The sequence below is a fragment of the Alnus glutinosa genome, chromosome 6 (genome assembly GCF_958979055.1).
Source record: "Alnus glutinosa chromosome 6, dhAlnGlut1.1, whole genome shotgun sequence".
Classification (NCBI taxonomy): Eukaryota; Viridiplantae; Streptophyta; class Magnoliopsida; order Fagales; family Betulaceae; genus Alnus; species Alnus glutinosa.
In genome coordinates, this window is record NC_084891.1 from 26,715,835 (window position 1) to 26,733,040 (window position 17,206).

At 34.8% G+C, this 17,206-nt stretch overlaps 3 protein-coding genes across 3 annotated transcripts; 2 read left to right on the top strand and 1 right to left on the bottom strand.

The window, feature by feature from the left end:
• The first annotated feature begins 323 nt into the window (after window positions 1-323).
• LOC133871992 (mannan endo-1,4-beta-mannosidase 7-like) lies at window positions 324-4,927 on the top strand. Its single transcript, XM_062309485.1, has 5 exons — window positions 324-880; window positions 1,010-1,204; window positions 1,993-2,115; window positions 3,940-4,136; window positions 4,236-4,927. The coding sequence occupies exons 1-5, from the start codon at window positions 551-553 to the stop codon at window positions 4,669-4,671; spliced, it is 1,281 nt and encodes a 426-aa protein (XP_062165469.1). The 5' UTR covers window positions 324-550; the 3' UTR covers window positions 4,672-4,927.
• A 659-nt stretch (window positions 4,928-5,586) lies between these two features.
• On the bottom strand, window positions 5,587-10,350 carry LOC133871356 (glucose-1-phosphate adenylyltransferase large subunit, chloroplastic/amyloplastic-like). The gene is made up of 14 exons (XM_062308797.1): window positions 9,612-10,350; window positions 9,393-9,515; window positions 9,041-9,214; window positions 8,847-8,939; window positions 8,682-8,765; window positions 8,538-8,593; window positions 8,133-8,226; window positions 7,777-7,962; window positions 7,550-7,630; window positions 7,124-7,210; window positions 6,945-7,049; window positions 6,230-6,336; window positions 6,017-6,077; window positions 5,587-5,882 (listed from the first exon to the last, which is right to left on the bottom strand). The coding sequence occupies exons 1-14, from the start codon at window positions 9,843-9,845 to the stop codon at window positions 5,781-5,783; spliced, it is 1,587 nt and encodes a 528-aa protein (XP_062164781.1). The 5' UTR covers window positions 9,846-10,350; the 3' UTR covers window positions 5,587-5,780.
• A 5,699-nt stretch (window positions 10,351-16,049) lies between these two features.
• On the top strand, window positions 16,050-16,753 carry LOC133870805 (large ribosomal subunit protein bL31c). The gene is made up of 2 exons (XM_062308026.1): window positions 16,050-16,177; window positions 16,255-16,753. Exons 1-2 carry the CDS (start codon window positions 16,109-16,111, stop codon window positions 16,588-16,590), a joined length of 405 nt encoding a protein of 134 aa, XP_062164010.1. The 5' UTR covers window positions 16,050-16,108; the 3' UTR covers window positions 16,591-16,753.
• The last annotated feature ends 453 nt before the right edge of the window (window positions 16,754-17,206 follow it).

A 17,206-nucleotide genomic window follows, 5' to 3' on the forward strand; every position in this document is an offset into this window, starting at 1 on the left:
TATGTGTATGTGCATCTTCCTCATGATCCCACAAACCAACTTCTTTCCAGTCATGGAAAACTACCTTAAACGACTCCGTTTTAATGTTGTTCTTATTTCTTTTTTTAATATTTTTTGAAATTTTGAAATAAAGTAATACTATATACACGGTAAAATATGTCAAAATAAAATTTCTTAGTTTTAGAAAAGAAATTTCAAAAGTTTCTTACCTCAGTTAAAAAAAAAAAAAAAGTAAAAGTGATGACAGGTGGCCTAAGAGTTATTACTGACAATGCCCAGCCCCATCAACTAGACAAAGGTACCCCTACTCTTTGTCGAGATGATTAAACACGGCAAGGATATTTTGGGTAAATAAACGTAAGAAAATTAATGGAAGCAAATGGAAATACTAGAAGAAAAGGAAAAGGAAGAGAAAAAGCAAGTACGAACAGTTTTGTTTTTAGCAAATCCCATCTGTTATCTATATATAGGCTGCCATGTATAGAAGCACAAAATCTTTATTTATTGGGTTTATTTAGAGAGGGGGAGAGAGGAAGGGAGAAAGAGGAGGATGAAGCAATTGGGTATAGCTCTGTTTGTTCTTATTTTGATGCAAAAGCATGGGATTTTCCGTTTCCTACATGTTGAAGCAGACGATGGGTTTGTGAAAACCAGAGGGGTGCAGCTTATGTTGAATGGGAGTCCCTTCTATGCAAATGGGTTCAACGCCTACTGGCTAATGTACACGGCCACTGACCCATCTGAGAGATACAAAGTCTCATCTGCCTTCCAAGAAGCCTCAAAGCGTGGCCTAACCATAGGAAGAACCTGGGCTTTCAGTGATGGCGGATATAGGCCTCTCCAGTCCTCTCCTGGCTCCTACAACGAGCAAACCTTCCAGGTTTCCTTTCTTTTTTTCCATGTCGATCTTTTGGTTTGTGAGCAAGTTTTCTGTTTCCTTTTTCATTAAATAATGATAATAAAATAAAAAATTTGTTCTTGTTTTGGTTTTTCATATATATATATATAGGGGCTGGATTTTGCAATATCTGAAGCAGGAAAACATGGGATTAAGCTAGTGTTGAGTTTGGTGGATAACTATGAGAATTATGGAGGAAAGAAACAGTACGTGGAGTGGGCAAGAAGTCAGGGCCAGTCTATAACATCTGAGGATGATTTCTTCACCAATTCTTTAGTGAAGGGGTTCTTCAAGAATCATATCAAGGTCCGTTTATTTTTTCTCATTTTCATTTTCACTTTTCTCGGGAAACAAAAAGTGACGGGGTGGTTGGGTCGCCATATATATATATATATATATATATATATATATATAGTTGAACCATCCAATTTTACTCTACTTTTTGTTTGGCACTAAATACTTTGCATTAATTTGTTATTAGTTTGGCAAATGGTAGATGCGCTAGCTTTAACACCGTCAGACTATAAGAAAAAATAAATAATAATAAATAAATAAATAAAGGTCGCTTTGATATCGATCCCTTCCCTCCTTAGGAAAATTGTTCCCTTTTAAATTCGTGGTTTTTGTTTTATTTTATTTTGGGAAGGAGGGCTTCACACTTTTTTGGTTGTAAAAAATAAATATTATCATCTTTCCTGATCAAATAAATTATAAGGATAATATTGGTTGTCATCGTCGCGGAGTACTATAATTTTTATTACAATTTTTTTTTATTTTAATTTGAATTAATGTGGCTGCAAGGCGGAATTACCCCTATGAGCTTTGGGACAAAATTCTCCTCAAAAATTTTAAAAATCTCTAAAAATTTTAAAATATCAAATTTTGGTTACACCCCTGTGCGGCCGGTTCATATTTGATGAAATAATTAGTAAATAAATTTGACTTTTGTTGACTATGTAATATTAATCATTTTATTGATTATAAACGGTCACGTTAATTTACGAAAATTATAATAAAAGTTGGGAGTATTCGGAGGGTTTTTATTTATTTAATTAATTAATAGTATTCTCGATCTCGTCTTGTGAAATATATAGACCGTTCTTACAAGACGCAACAGCCTGAGTGGAATTGCTTACAAAGATGACCCAACCATAATGGCCTGGGAGCTTATGAACGAGCCAAGATGCAATTCGGATCCATCAGGAAAGACCATTCAGGTCAGCAAAATTTATTGTCTTATATTTTATTTTTCAATTTATGCACATAATTTATGTGTTATAAATTATAATATCCTTCTATTTTCAAAACTGGTTTTCCTTGAATACCTTTTTACATTAACGAAAGTAGCATTTCACAGTAAGCAGTAAGATATGATAGGTTACTACTCCATGATATAATTATTAATTTTTTTTTTTATTAAACAAAAGAATACAAAATCATATAAATAGGTTTGGGTCTGATTTTGTGTTTTTTAATTAAAAAAAAGAAAAAGAAAAAGAAAAAAGTAAATAGTTGTGTCTTTGTGGTAAAATATTATTTCTCTTTCAGAATAATACAAAAGCGCATTGAATAAAATCACTAAAAGTAATCTGTTTTTGAATAAAATCACTATAAGTAATCTGATTTGGAGTGCCTTCGAAGAAAGTAGCAATTTAAAAACATTAAAAAAAAAAAAAAAATCTATCTTTTTTGTGCAGTAGGCAATGAAGGGTTGTTTTATATTTTCTTGTCATTCTTTTTTTTTTAAGGTGATATTATCAATTTATTATTAATTTTTTTTAATTAAAATTAATTAATTTAAATGTGGATGGACAATGCCACGCCAATAAAAAAAAATAAAAACAAGAGAATATTAATGCTTAACTGCATTTAAAATCGTTAATTTTTTTGAAAGAGAAAGTTATGTGGAGTTGGTGGGCGTGTTAAACTCACTGTGTTTAGTGGTCCTTAATCGTACACTTAGCATCTAACTGCTTCCCAACTGGAAATTAAAAAGGATTTTATTTTCTCTGGCTACGTAAGAGGTGGGGAAATAAACTAACCTATTACCTAGGTTTGGGATTAGGTTGATTATGCAAAATTCAGAAAAATAATAAATAAAATGTGAAATTAACATATGAGCATGCAAGCATGGGATCTTTTTTTTTTTTTAATCCCTAAAAATTAGGGATTCTCAAAACCCTCTTTCTGAATAAGAAGAAAAGTGCCCGTAATTTAAAACATCATCTATACATAAGCATGAATTTACAAGCATTAGTTTCACACTTTCACTCATGCCTTGATGCATGAGAAAATAAAACTAGAATTCATTACAATTTAACAAAGCATAATGTTAGAGGTACTACTATCTCTTTACAAATTGATGTGACTGTCTGTAATTAATAAAATGATTAAAAGTATATGGTTGATACATTATCCACTAACTAATTAAATTGATTTTATTTTTTTTCTTAATCATTTTATTAAGATAAATGTTAAAACTCATATTTTTACCTACAATTGTAATGTGACCATTCTAACCAACCCTTGATTTTTTTTTCCTTCAACAATAAATGGTCCAAGGGTTGGTTAGGACTTTTATGTTAGCATTGTAGGATATAAGGGCGGAGTTAGCTTGGGGTTTAGGGGGCCAAAAAAAATTAAAATTAAAATTTTATCCTTAAATTTTATTTTTTTTAGTTTTGTCCTCCCCCAATTTTTTTTGTTCAATTTTGCCCCCCAAATCCTAAATGCTGGCTCCGCCCTTGGTGGGATAGTTATAAGAAATAAAAATGTGATTTCTATCATTACTCATTCATTAATTATAAGAGAAATGCTAGAAACTATATTTTTATCTTACAACTACCCCCACAATGATCGATGACGTGACAATCCCAAAATCTTGAATTTTTTTTTTTTTTTTTTTAACGAGGACTGATCCAAGGGTTAATCGTGAATACCAAGTCTTTATTGTGCGATAAAAAATGTTATTTATATTAGATAATTAATTTAATCATTTAATTTATATTATAGTGTTTCTTTTTTTTTTTTCTCTCTGACAGGCCTGGATTACTGAAATGGCATCTTACCTGAAATCCATTGATGGAAATCACTTGCTTGAAGCTGGTCTGGAAGGGTTTTATGGAGAATCAAAGCGGTCATCGAATCCTAACGGATATCAAGAAGGATCAGATTTCATTACAAACAATCAAATCCCGGACATCGACTTTGCTACAGTTCACTCATATCCCGATCAATGGTAGGGTTAAAAGAAGAAGCTTTCTGCTTAAAACTCACAATTAACTAAAACCCATTTCCTGAAATATATATATATATCTACATGTTCTTTGATGAGCAGGATAACCGGCTCCAGTGAAGAAACCCAACTTTCATTTTTGAACAGTTGGCTCAACGATCATATACAAGATGCGCAGAATGTCCTTCGCAAGCCAGTTCTCTTTGCTGAGTTTGGAAAATCTACGAAGAGTTCTGGTATTGATGAAAGGGACCGGCTATTCAACACAGTTTACTCAAAAATCTATTCATCCGCTAGTGGCGGAGGTGCCGCCGTCGGTGGCTTGTTCTGGCAACTCCTAGCCGAAGGAATGGACAATTTCCGAGATGGGTATGAAGTTATCCTCAGTGAGAACTCCTCAACGGCTAGTTTGATTACTCAAGAGTCTCAAAAGCTTGTTCGGATTCGAAAGATGTATGTCAGGCTGAGAAACATTGAGAGGTGGAAGAGGGCCAGAGGTATCAGACGTGGAGACACGGACAAAAATCATGGAAATTGAGAAAGAGTCCCAACAATATTATATATAGTTAAAGATTAGCAAGATTATAAATTTATGTGTTCAGCAATATATAATTCTTAACCCCCAAATTATCTTACCATTACTTTGTTCCTTAATTTTACATCTCCTCCCTTTCAAAGAAGAGGTCTATACCCACTCTTAAGTGTGAGATTTGTAACAAATTATAAAATTATATGGAATAAGGGCACTTATTATAGTTTGAAAAAATCAAAATACATGGATTATTTCTTAGAAATTATTTGTTATGATCATGGTGAGGCCCAATTTAAGATATATGAGCACTAGATTGATCTAGCACTACGAGGTCGGTTTAAGGACTTAACTTTTCATGCTCCATAAGGTCTGAAACTTTTGGCATACCTATAATTTTTTACACAACCTGTTAATCTGACATGGACCTAAGACATAATTAGCGAGTTATGATTACGGGATCCGACTCGTTTAATTAAATGAATTGGGTTATAGTTGACTTATGTAGTTTGATATTCATTTATTGACACGACTCGAACTAGACACGATAACACATATTGCCACCCACAGCCACCCCTACAATTAGGTACCTAACATTGGTATAAAAAAAGGCACCACATCACGAGTTCACGGAATGAGCTACCTATAAGCTGAATTATAATGTCTTTATATTATGTATAAGGATAAAGTTAAATTATTGAATATCAATTAAAAAGTGAATGAAGTCACCAAAAAAGAAAATGTTACTATCGGATCAATGTCGATAAAGGGAGTCGCTGTGGACAATAAATTCGAAAACATAGTGAAATGTTATAATCTCAAAGGTTAAAAGGTGTAACTAAATCGGTATCAAACTGTCCTAGAACTTTTGGATCAATGGTTAGACCTTAATATGATTTTTGTCCACCCAAGACTGAGGTAGGATTGAACAAAATTTTGAGATTCATAGCCCTATATATTAAGCCAAGTGTCTAATACATATATATAGCTTTAACAGCCAGAACAAATAAATAAGCTAACAGCAGTGATTTTATTCAGGAACTGAGAGGCCTTCCGTACTAAGAGGCTTGTAATCTACATATATGGGACCGCTACTGCTAGTGTTCATTACACCAGATTTAAATGACCATTCCATCTTTAATGGTTGCATTCTTCAGTATGACAGTGATCCCTGACCGAATGAAAAACCCTTCTTCTGGCCTATCCCCTTCTTGAATGTCCTAAGAAGTCAAAAACAATATATCCTTCAGCAGAGTGTCAAATGACCAGTTAAACACCATTCTCCAATAATTTGGATAGCTTGAAGTTTTAAGTGCAATCTATAACTTAAAAGAGCACAGGAAGATACACTTACATCACCATTTGCAATGACCACATTTCTTCCTATCTTGGCATTCTTATCAATGATGCAATTCCTTCAAGAAAGTTGACATTAGAAATTAGATTGTTTTTTCCTAAACTTCTACGATAAAGGATTAAACGGTGGGGATTTCAATCAACATGAGTTTTAGGATAATGAAGATTAGTCAAGAGAGAGAGAGAGGATTGTCACCCCATTAAATCTCACCTGATTTTGGTATTTTGTCCAACACCAATCGGAACCTTTCCCTCTGCTACCAGAGACGCAATTTCAGATTCTGTTTGGTAGTAGTCAGCACCCATCATCATAGTATCCTGGAAAGCAAATTCCATAACCAGATATAATCAGTGTTCACTCTGAAAATGAAGAGAAAAACAGTCTAGCTCCTAGCTTGCACCATTATTTACCGACCAAAAATCAAACAGCATTAAACAGGCACACACATGATTTATTCACTCATATTGAAGCAAATCTGGAGAAATCATAAAACTCAACCAGTGGAATGGGGTAACTACTATTTCTCTCTCAAAGCTTGAGGTCTCCGTCGCAATTAGGGATACTCCTCCACACTCTCACAGAGCAGAAAGCAGGTAATACCTAAATCTTAGGAGGCAAGTTTTTATTAAAAAATGAAATTTATTTATTTATAGTTAGCAATATGCAGTTACACGGTAGAATTACTGAATCACAAACCAAAATAATTTAGGGATGTTCAAGTGAGTTTGTTTTGCAAAACTTTCTAGATGGTGCTTTTTGTTTTTTTGTTAAAAAGTGTTTTGATTCGACATAAAGGTGAACGTAGTTTTGAGTATTTTTTGAATGCTTTGTGTTTGAGTTATTTGTAAATGCATTTTCTTTTTGGTAGAAAGCAAAAAGATTTGGCAAAAAATGTTTAAGTAGTCTAAGAAATATGTTAGCTCACCTTAAGTTCTACACCATACTCTAAACGAGAGCGCACACCCACTATAGAGTGTTCAACGCTACATTCCCGCAAGAAGCAACCATGAGAAACAATTGCATCCAAAATCTGCAAGAACCAGTTGAGCAATGAGACACAAGAAGCAGACACAATCTCACACTGATATAAGCTTATGACCATACCCTGCACTTTTCAACTTTAGTAGGCGGCAAGAATCTAGGTGATGTGTAGAAAGGTGTCTTTGGATCATTGAAGTCAAACTTTGGAGGCTGCAAGAAAAGCACCATATGATCAGTTCAAAGAGTTATTTTTTTCTCATTAGCAAGGAAGAAACAATTTCCAAACTCCAAATTTCTGATTACAGTTTAATATGCATAATTTTCTCATGATGTTTTTCCCCTACAGATTTATTCTTAAAATTTTAATGAATTATCTCCAAAGTTCTTGCCCACATTTATAGTCACCTCTGGCTTACTGTAGTTTGTACAGGATACTCTCCAGATCGCTCCAAGTTGCCAGACGGTAATTATTTACAATATCAGTTGCTTTAGGGTGGTTATGAATACTAGCCAATTAATAGATGTCACTTGGGTGACAGTTATACCAACCTGTTCTGTCAGTGCCAAGTTGGAATCGAAAAAGGACTTTATAGTTCCAATGTCCTCCCAGTAATCGTTGAATAAGTATGCCTGACAACAAAAATGCACTAAGAAACTCAGGAATTCAACTACCATACAAAAATCTTGCTTACATGATTCATAAAACTTAGTATAGAAGAATCAAACAATAAATAATAACAAAAATACAAAAGTTCATATAGGTAGTTCTATCTTACTTGTACGTTGTGCTCCCTCACAGCCGAAGGAATAATTTCAGAACCGAAGTCATTGCATGAAGGGTAGCTCCATCTCAATAGCTTTAGTAGGACATCAGTTCTAAATACATAAACACCCATTGATGCAATGTAAGGATTTTTCCTAGCATCTTGCTCAGAAAGCCCTAGAACAGTTGTGTCAACTTCCTGCAGTACATATGTGAGGAAAAATAACCAATATCAGAGAGAATATGTGGCATATCAGCTGGAACAACAATTGGCATAAACACCTTTGATAAACTGATTCCAAGAAAAGAAACAATGTAGAAAGAAAACTGAAATAAGGTCAAACAACAAAATGAGGTAAATTTGCCAACCATTGCTTTCAGGTCAGGCCCCTTTGGCTTCTCGGAGAATTGAATAATACGTCCTGTGTTGTCAATTTTCATCAATCCATAATCTGAAGCACGGCTGCAGTACAATACATATCTTAAAGGATGCATATCGAGAAATCAGGAATTGAATTATTAAGATCTTCCGGCCAATATAGATAAATATACAGAGACATATGCATAAGCACACTTAAGAGTATTTTTGTATGACTCATATGTCATTTTCTTCTTTCTGGCTGGGATCCATATCACACTCAGTGAATTACATAATGACAGCTACAACCATTAGCTGTTTTTATTCTTATAAATCTATCATTGGCTTAAGAAATAATGTACTCTGTGTGTGTATGTGTAGCTGAAATTGTGACAGATATAGTACACCAGACATACCTCTCATCCATGGGCACACACGAAACTGTAATATCAGCATTTGTGTCAATATGCTTCTGCAAAAACATTTACATCAATAAGCAGGATTTTCAAAAAATGTAACCCAGTACTGGATGAAACATTCCACTAGAAAGTAGTTATTACCTGCAAAAAATCCATATAGTCCATTCTGTAGAGATGATCACCTGACAGTATCAATATATGCTCAATACTCTTGTTCTTGGCATCCTGCATGAATCAAACAAAAGCTCATTATATTTGTTATGAGGCTATAATATTCAGCATAAATGCAAAATCACAATCACCCACCTCAAAGACCCATATAAATTGCCTCACAGCATCTGCTGTTCCCTGGAACCATTTCTTCCCTGCTTCTCCCGGTGTTTGAGTGGCAGCTAAAACCTGTTTGCCATTTTATTAGCCTTAGTTCATCAAGAAGTCTCACTATAATTATTATAGAACATGAAAGCTCTGAAGCTCTTTATTTGCCTTTATCATCTTACCTCCACAAACCCATCTCCAAAATTAACACCATTCCCAAGATTATATGTGCGAGCAAGGTGACGGTTGAGGGAAAATGAGTTAAACTGCGTCAATATGAATATCTTCTTTATGCCACTGTTGATGCAATTACTCATTGGGATATCGATCAGCCTGTAACACCCTCCAATTGGAACCTGCAGATCGTACCAACGTATCATAAATTTCAATCCTCAAATTACATTCAACATCATAATCAGCACTCAGAAACCAAATTACCAAAACCGCATAATCAATTCATAGCAACCTAATTTCCAATGCAAATTCATAACTTTAAGATCACAAAGCTCAAAGTGCTTAGAAGTGATATCTTACCGCAGGCTTCGCTCTTCTGCTGGTAAGAGGAAATAGGCGAGTTCCAGCACCTCCACCCAATATAATGGAAGCTACATTTTTGGGGTCTGCTTTTGGACTCGCAAAAAGTGGTGCCTGAAATGTCTACAGCCAAATTTTAAACACAACAGTTAGAGAGTCTACAACCAAATCCCATTGCTCAAAATTTGATTTGGGTAAAATTATATGGGATTCACTTACCAGCGCCTCTTTGTTGATATCTGTGAGCACAGAGTAGGCAACACCGGGCTTAAACTTCGTAACCCGGCTGCTTTCACTCTTCGAATTCTTCAAGAATTGGGTTCTCAAGTCCCTGCTCTTTAGGCATCCCCTCATACTCTCACCCCACATCCCCGAACCCATATTCCTAATTCCTTCTCTGCCAAATTTGACTGGATGAGCATTGCCCGTGAGTGTCGCAGAGCAAGAATCCATGACCCCGTCCCCACCAAGAAATCGAACTAAAAGATGACTTTTTTCAGAGATTTTTATTCAGGACAAGTGCCTAGAAAAGGAAAAACGAGGAATGAGGAATCTATACTGTGTAAGGGAAAAGCAAGGCCACTTTCACAAAGTAACCAGGAATCCTACGAGCAATGCCCGGATCACAAAACAGTCGGAAAACGAGGAATCAGAAGCACCAAGAAGCCAGAAAGATCGGAACTTTGAGATAGACCTGGTCTAAAGTCACTCGGATCACAGAATGGGCGATTGAAAAAATGTGATCAGTGAGTGAGTGCCTTTTGGCAAGCTAAGAAGCGTTAGGTGCCTTACTGACTGACAACGACGAGGACGACGATGATGGTGACGATGATTAAGGTACTGATATCAGCTTTATTGGCTTGTAAAAAGTCACGAGAAAACCCCGCAAAGTTGCAATCCCCCGGTTTTACCATTTCATTATGTAGTCTGTGTGGCTCTCTCTCTCTCTCTCTGTGACACGCTGATTCCACAGACTACGGTTGCTATGGACTTCTATGGCATCAGCGAAACTCCTTTCTACTATTTGTTATTATATAAAATAATAATAATAATAATAATAATAATGTTATTTTCACAGCTTTTTGATGCACAGATTGCTCATGGGAAATCATGTGCACAAGTTTTATGCACGTAACTTCTATTTCCTTCCACAAAAGCTGTTAATTTAGAGGTTATTTTAATTAAAAAATGTTTTAATTAGTTTTTACAATTAGTGGAATGATTAAGAATTTATGGTGAATAAATTAAATTTTCTCTTTATGCTCCGTTTATTTCGACGTAAAATGATTTCCGTCGTAAAATGATTTCGACGAAATTATTTTCAAAAAAAAAGATTTTCTTGAAAATATTTTTCGGTGTTTGGTTTGCACGAAAAAAATTTCGAAATGCAAAAATCAGAGTTTGGCAAATGTTGCCGGAATCCAGCAACGTCCGATTGCCGTCGCCGGATTCGGTCGGATCAATGGCCGGAAACCGGTAAATTCAGGCCAGAATTTGGTCATCCGGTGGCCGGATTCCGGCGCCGACAGAATTTCGGTGATTGATTCCGACACCGGCAGAGTTCCAGCGAGATTCCGGCGACCGGATGTTGTCGAACTCCGACGCCCGATAATTGTTAAATTCTGACGATCGGATATCAAACATGTGTGTAAGGACGAAGAGTTTCATTTCGTAAAACGATTTACGGTTTTAAAAATCGTAAATCGTTTTCCGAAAATTAAAGAAGCTTTTACGATCAAACCGCAAATGATTTTCGTTGACCATTATTTTCGCCCTTATCAAACATCAGAAAATGCTGAAATCGTTTTCCAAAAATCATTTTACGCCGAAACAAACAGATCATTAATCATTTTACTAATAATTAATTGCTTTATTAATTTACATAAAATCTTTTTTAATTATTTAAAAATCCTTGACGTTCTTCTCTTGAAAAGATCAACATGGAGACTAGTTGTTAAGCGCATTTCTCAGGTGAATTTCTGGCCACGTGCAATATGAAACAAGATTTTAGATTTGGTTTAGAAAATCGAGCTTCAACGCCTTAATCCAATATATTCCAATGGGGTGGCAATAGTTAACAAAGATTAGCGTACTATTTCGGTATTTCCGTAGTTTCTAAAGCTTAGATTCTCATTCACTTCAACAAATTTGGTCTATACATTTGCCCCTGAAATTGAAATTCAAAATCCCAACGATAATCATGATGCTTCAAAAGTTCGGTTAATTAAGGGGGTCCTCTTGCTAGGCTTTGTATTCTAAGGGGGTCGGTGGTAATTTTATTAATCTAATTAGGCTTAAATCGTGACAAATCTACCCTGCTTTCATTCATATAAATCAAATAATACAATATCATGGAGCATCACCATCGTCAAATGATGTGCCACCATATATATTTGCTTCACTTTTCGTATGCGTCAAAAACTATGATCGGAGATTGTACAAAACGATCTTTGAGTCCTCAATCAAATTACCATACATCTGTCATAATTGGTCTTCTTTTTGAAATGCTTGTATTGCTTGTATAGCATCGCCTTCCAGGATTGTAGAGATCTAGGTCTCTACCATAAAGCTCCTCCTTCCATGCTGCATAAGCCTTTACCGTTTTCGGATCAATAAATCAATGATATATGCTTGGGAGTTATGCATCGTTGCCAATACCTCACCCTCACTGTCTCTAGCAATTACACTCACTCCTATCATTTTTCTAAACTTTTCAATTGCCACATTCAAATTAATTTTATACACCCCACCATGAGGGCTATCCAATGATAGCACATGTGACCAATTAATCACTCGAATTCTTATGTATAAATAAGGAAAAAAAATATATACGTCATTAATTGATTATATCTCAAGCTTATTATATATATTTATACATATGTTTTTTTTATCAAAATTTTAAAATATTTATATAGTGTATGCATGATTCATATACAATAGTAATAATAAACAACATATGCTATCATTGCACGCATGTGGTAAAAATCCAACAAGTGGGACAATGTCACAATGATACAGAGCGTCTGTGAATGATCTGTCGTATTTACAATTATAATGTATTATTTTTACATCACATTACTTTACATCAATTTTAAATTAAGATATATTATGTAAGACTCATGTATATAAAATTTATATATACGAGACTTATATGTATAAGTTTTAAACTTTATGTGGTTTTGTGTATAGTTTTTTTATTTATTTTTTGAGTAAATTTTGGTGTAGTGTTGATGTTAAAAAATTTATTACCCTTTACAATTTCGAGATTTTCTTAGTGTGAGCTTGAATTGCCACGTGGCGATGACTCTAATAAACCGAAAGCGACCTCTGGTAGACTGATAGGGATCGAATTTCTAAGAAGCACAGTGATAGAGGCTGAGATATTTTCGGCTCTCGTTTGCAAGGACAATGACATGATCTCACGTGGCTCTCACCTTCCTTGTCTCCGTTCTCGTCAGTCGTCACTGATTTAATATGAACGTATGGCGGTATGGGTGTAAATATCGTGATTATAACTTTTTGACTCTCATATTTACTTATTTTAATTAAAATTAAATTTTTTTATATATTGTCTGATCGTAAAAGTATTAATATAATAATTTCTTTCTTTCTTTTTTGGTTAATTTATTTATTAAGCTTTAAGATAAGTGATTTGCTTGAATTAATAATGATAATTAACACGAACGCAGGCAAGTGGAACACCAGAAGGGGAAGACCCACACGTTCCGCCCTCTTCTCCTTTTCTAGCGTCCTCTGGCTCAACACTTTCTATTATCAAATTGGTCCTTCTTCCAATAAAATTATATGTTAATTACATTTTTAATCAAATAAAAATAATGACCTAAAAGAAAAATAAAAATAATGGGCAAATAATACTAACTATTACTGTATTTCTGGTCGACATAGTTCTAGAAATGTTATCTAATTGTTATAGCATTTTTAGTAGCCTTATCAAATTTTACTTATCAAAGTAATTAAAAATTAATTTTCTCTATTCTAGTAAGTTATTTCTCTATTTAATATTTTTAAACAACAAGCTACTATGCACATTCATCTTGAGATTAGATCATTGATAAGTAATTTAAAAGTTTTCATTTGCTTCTCAACCAAATTAAAGAAAGAAAGAAAAGATAAATGAAAGAACCACAAAGTTTATGCCAGAGATAAAGAAACCTTCATATCCATTAAATAAATACATCACCGTGTGCGAGAGATAGGAGATGAGAGAATAAAATGGGAGAAAAAATGAAAAAAAATGTGTTGATCATGTGAGAGAGAAATGAGAAACAAAATTAGTGAGAGAGTTGATGAGTGAATATTACTCATCAAAATTGGTGAGTATTTTCACTCACAAAAACTTTTTGGTTAAAGTAGTGAAGCTACTGAGAGTATTTTTTTAGTGTTTTCATTAAATTGAATCATCAAAATAGCTAAAAATCTATTTTAATGATACTACTAGAAATACTCTTATAATCAACTACTTTCTACTACAATTAGTCACATAATAATAATTTAATTGCGTAAGTAAAGTTGTTGAATCAATGCCCGCCCAATCCTTTCATTAGGGTTGTTTTGGACAGGGTTGAAGGCCTTTACACGGATCATGCCCCTGTTTTTTACTGGTTTGGTCTTTAGTCCAACTTATTTAGACAAATCATTGGCTTTGTCAAAGGTTGATGTGGCCGAGACATTTTTAGTTCTCCTGGAATTGAAAATACACGCATTCCCTCTTCCTTATGATAGGCACGACTGTATCCGATTTGGGTTTTTCGTTGGAGTAATCTACCCCTATATTTTATTGCTCATAACCTGCTGTTGATGAATGAAAGTGGTATTTGAAAAAAAAGAAAAAAAAAAAAGAAAAAAAGAAAAAAAAGTTGTTGATACTCTACGTCAAGCACGGAAGAAGTATGCAGACAGGGAAAAAAGTAAGAGAGAGATTTACCGGTGGTTCGGCAGAACCACATGCATTCAATGATTAAGTGAGAATTGATAGGTGAAAAGGAAAATACATTGGCCAAAACTAGGTATAGGAAAATGATTGCGGGTCGGGGCTGGGTACACCATTAACCTCCCAATTCAATTGGTCAGCTTGTAAATAAGTTGCATATAAAAATTATAAAATTTTACTGTAATATTTGGGCTTCGAGGGGCCTATTGGGCCAACACGTAACCTATCAGGGGATCTAATGGCTATAGGTACACCAGAAGTCATTAGTGAAAATTAGTTTATCAGAACAATTAAAAATATTATAGAAAATATGAAGAAAAAAAAAAAAAAAGAACCTAAAACATCTTAAACTGAAATAAAACTACAAGACGTATAGGCTATAGCTGACATTTTATAATGAAAATAAAATTATAAAACCAATACCAAAAAAAAAAAGAAAAAAAAAAAGCCCCACCAGCCACCAGCCACCAGGTCTCTCCTCCTGAATTTGGTCGAGTTGACCCAGACGAAGATTATTGTGCATAAAACAAGTAAAACCCAGTTGGAGATACAAAAAAGCCACCAACTTAGATTCATGAGTCATACGATCGTGATGGGACACGCGATTCTGGCCGTACATGTGGCAAACCATTCAAGGCTAAATGATTTTTAAACGGCGTGGCGTTGAGATATATTATTGTAAACGGCTTTGATTGTTTAACTATTATTTTTTTTCATTATTGTTTTTTATTTTTACAATAAAAATTAACAAACAACTTAAAACATAAAATATTTCAAGTTATTTTAGTATTTATGTCACATTAAAACAGTTTTTTTTTTTTTAAAAAAAAAAAAAATAAATTAACAAGGCTCTTCCTAGAGCCCATTATTTGAGCTAAGGGAGAGTGGACAAGTGTATGGGTGTGTAGGCAGCTGGTGAAAGGTTGTTACACAAACACGTGGACGATACTTATTTTTTTTTTTTTGGGTCTTCTGAGCATATGGACGAGAGAATGTTTGGTAAAAAGGGGAACGCATGGAGGTGAGTGTAATTAGAACCACTGAGAAAGAGACATCAAGCAGAACACGTGTCAAGTTGCCAGAAGTAGAATAAAACCAAGGGGGAAATCATATACAACTTGGGAAAAATAACAAAACGATTACAAGACAAACTACGCATGGAGCCTTGCTCTTATGACAAGGGTCTTCTATGCCCAAAACAATGTCAGATATTTTTTTAAGATTATTTGATAAAGTAGTTTTTTTTTTTAAAAAAAATTATTATTATTTAGACTGCAGTATGATTTCGCTAGTTAAAAAATCACTGAAAATATTTCTTTAAAAAAATGTGTTTTTAAAAATTGGCAATTTTAAAGGCCGAACAAAGATTATATACAAAACACTTAATTACGTTTTTAAAATTTACATTTTCATTAATAACATTTTGAAATCGTTAAACCAAACAGATACTTCTTCTTCTGCATATGATATTATAATTTGAGGTAAAATGGGTTGATTAAAATCAACTCATCTGCTATAATTTTTTTTTTTTTTATTTTTTTTTTCCAATATTCAATTTTGGGTCGTGCATGTTCAATAGCTTGGGTTGCAAACCAAAATCATAAGCCTAAACTTAAGACCCAAAGTGAGCTTACTCATGGCCCATGGGCTCGAGCCTTTAAAGCCCAGAGCCATTACCCAAAAACATGAGCCCAACTCTTTTACAAGTAGCAAAGGTTGAGTCACCAACAACCTCATCTTCACCCATTTCACACAAAACACAGAAATGGCGATAAGTCTGACCAACACGTTCCTCCAAGGAAAGCCTTGTCCACCACTCCCCATCACCAACAAGGCAAATTCTCCAACCACCCACTCTTCTATACTAATTACAGTCTTAATTAATTAATTTAATGATTTTTTTTTTTTCAGGTGAGAGCAATTGGGAACTACCGGCCTGTGGTGACGTGCAGGAAGAAGGACATACATCCGCAGTTTCACGAAGACGCGAAGGTGTACTGCAACGGGGAGCTGGTGATGACCACGGGCGGGACCCAGAAGGACTACACGGTGGACGTGTGGTCCGGCAACCACCCCTTCTACCTGGGCGACCGCTCGGCGCTCCTCATCGACGCCGATCAGGTCGAGAAGTTCCGCAAGAGGTACGGCGAGCTCACGCAGATCATGGACATCCCCGTGCTCAAGGGGGAGATTATACTTCCTCCAAAGCGCAAAGCCATTTCGGTCAAAGGGGGCAAGAAGAAGTAGACGAGGAAAAATTGGTGTGGAATTTGGGGTTTCGGACTGCTTTTAAGCGTTTCCTAGCATGTGAAGTTGGGTTTGTTGGTATGTATTGTCCTTTAATAACGTGCATATTATCTGTTTGTGAAAATGTCTGTTATGAATATGAAGCATGAAGTTCAAGATGTTATTCATAGACTCATAGTTGATCAAAATATAAATTAACAGAAACTTACAAAGCCCACGCATTCCCCTCTTTCATTTCCTGCAGTGGCACTCACAGTTGCCAGAGATTCCACAAAATCCTGACCACATTTTGCTGTGCCTGTAGCAGAGTTTTCTTTTCACCATTCATATGTCCGAGTCCCAGTATGCATGCCATGTTTCATTTTATAGTAGGAATGTAATAGTGTATTATACTCCCGAAACAACTAATACAAACACACATACGTTTTTAAGCGTGAATGAGCGCTTACAAACTGACGTGAGAGTTCACATAAATCTACTATGTCAACTATTAAAACATGAATTTTCACACGACACATAACATTTATAGACTGATGTGATAGTCCTGGTAACAATTTTCACTTCGGTCACTAAAATGTGGACTTTAGTCTTATAAATTGTGGATTGCTAGGTGTAT

Coding starts and splice junctions, on each gene's coding strand:
- LOC133870805 (XM_062308026.1), top strand. CDS start 16,109: ATGGCGATAAGTCTGACCAACACGTTCCTCCAAGGAAAGCCTTGTCCA. Junction 16,178..16,254: donor CACTCCCCATCACCAACAAG/GCAAATTCTCCA, acceptor TTTTTTTTTCAG/GTGAGAGCAATTGGGAACTA.
- LOC133871992 (XM_062309485.1), top strand. CDS start 551: ATGAAGCAATTGGGTATAGCTCTGTTTGTTCTTATTTTGATGCAAAAG. Junction 881..1,009: donor ACAACGAGCAAACCTTCCAG/GTTTCCTTTCTT, acceptor ATATATATATAG/GGGCTGGATTTTGCAATATC. Junction 4,137..4,235: donor CACTCATATCCCGATCAATG/GTAGGGTTAAAA, acceptor TTTGATGAGCAG/GATAACCGGCTCCAGTGAAG.
- LOC133871356 (XM_062308797.1), bottom strand. CDS start 9,845: ATGGATTCTTGCTCTGCGACACTCACGGGCAATGCTCATCCAGTCAAA. Junction 8,940..9,040: donor TTGGAGATGGGTTTGTGGAG/GTAAGATGATAA, acceptor AATGGCAAACAG/GTTTTAGCTGCCACTCAAAC. Junction 7,211..7,549: donor ACTTGGCACTGACAGAACAG/GTTGGTATAACT, acceptor CTTTTCTTGCAG/CCTCCAAAGTTTGACTTCAA.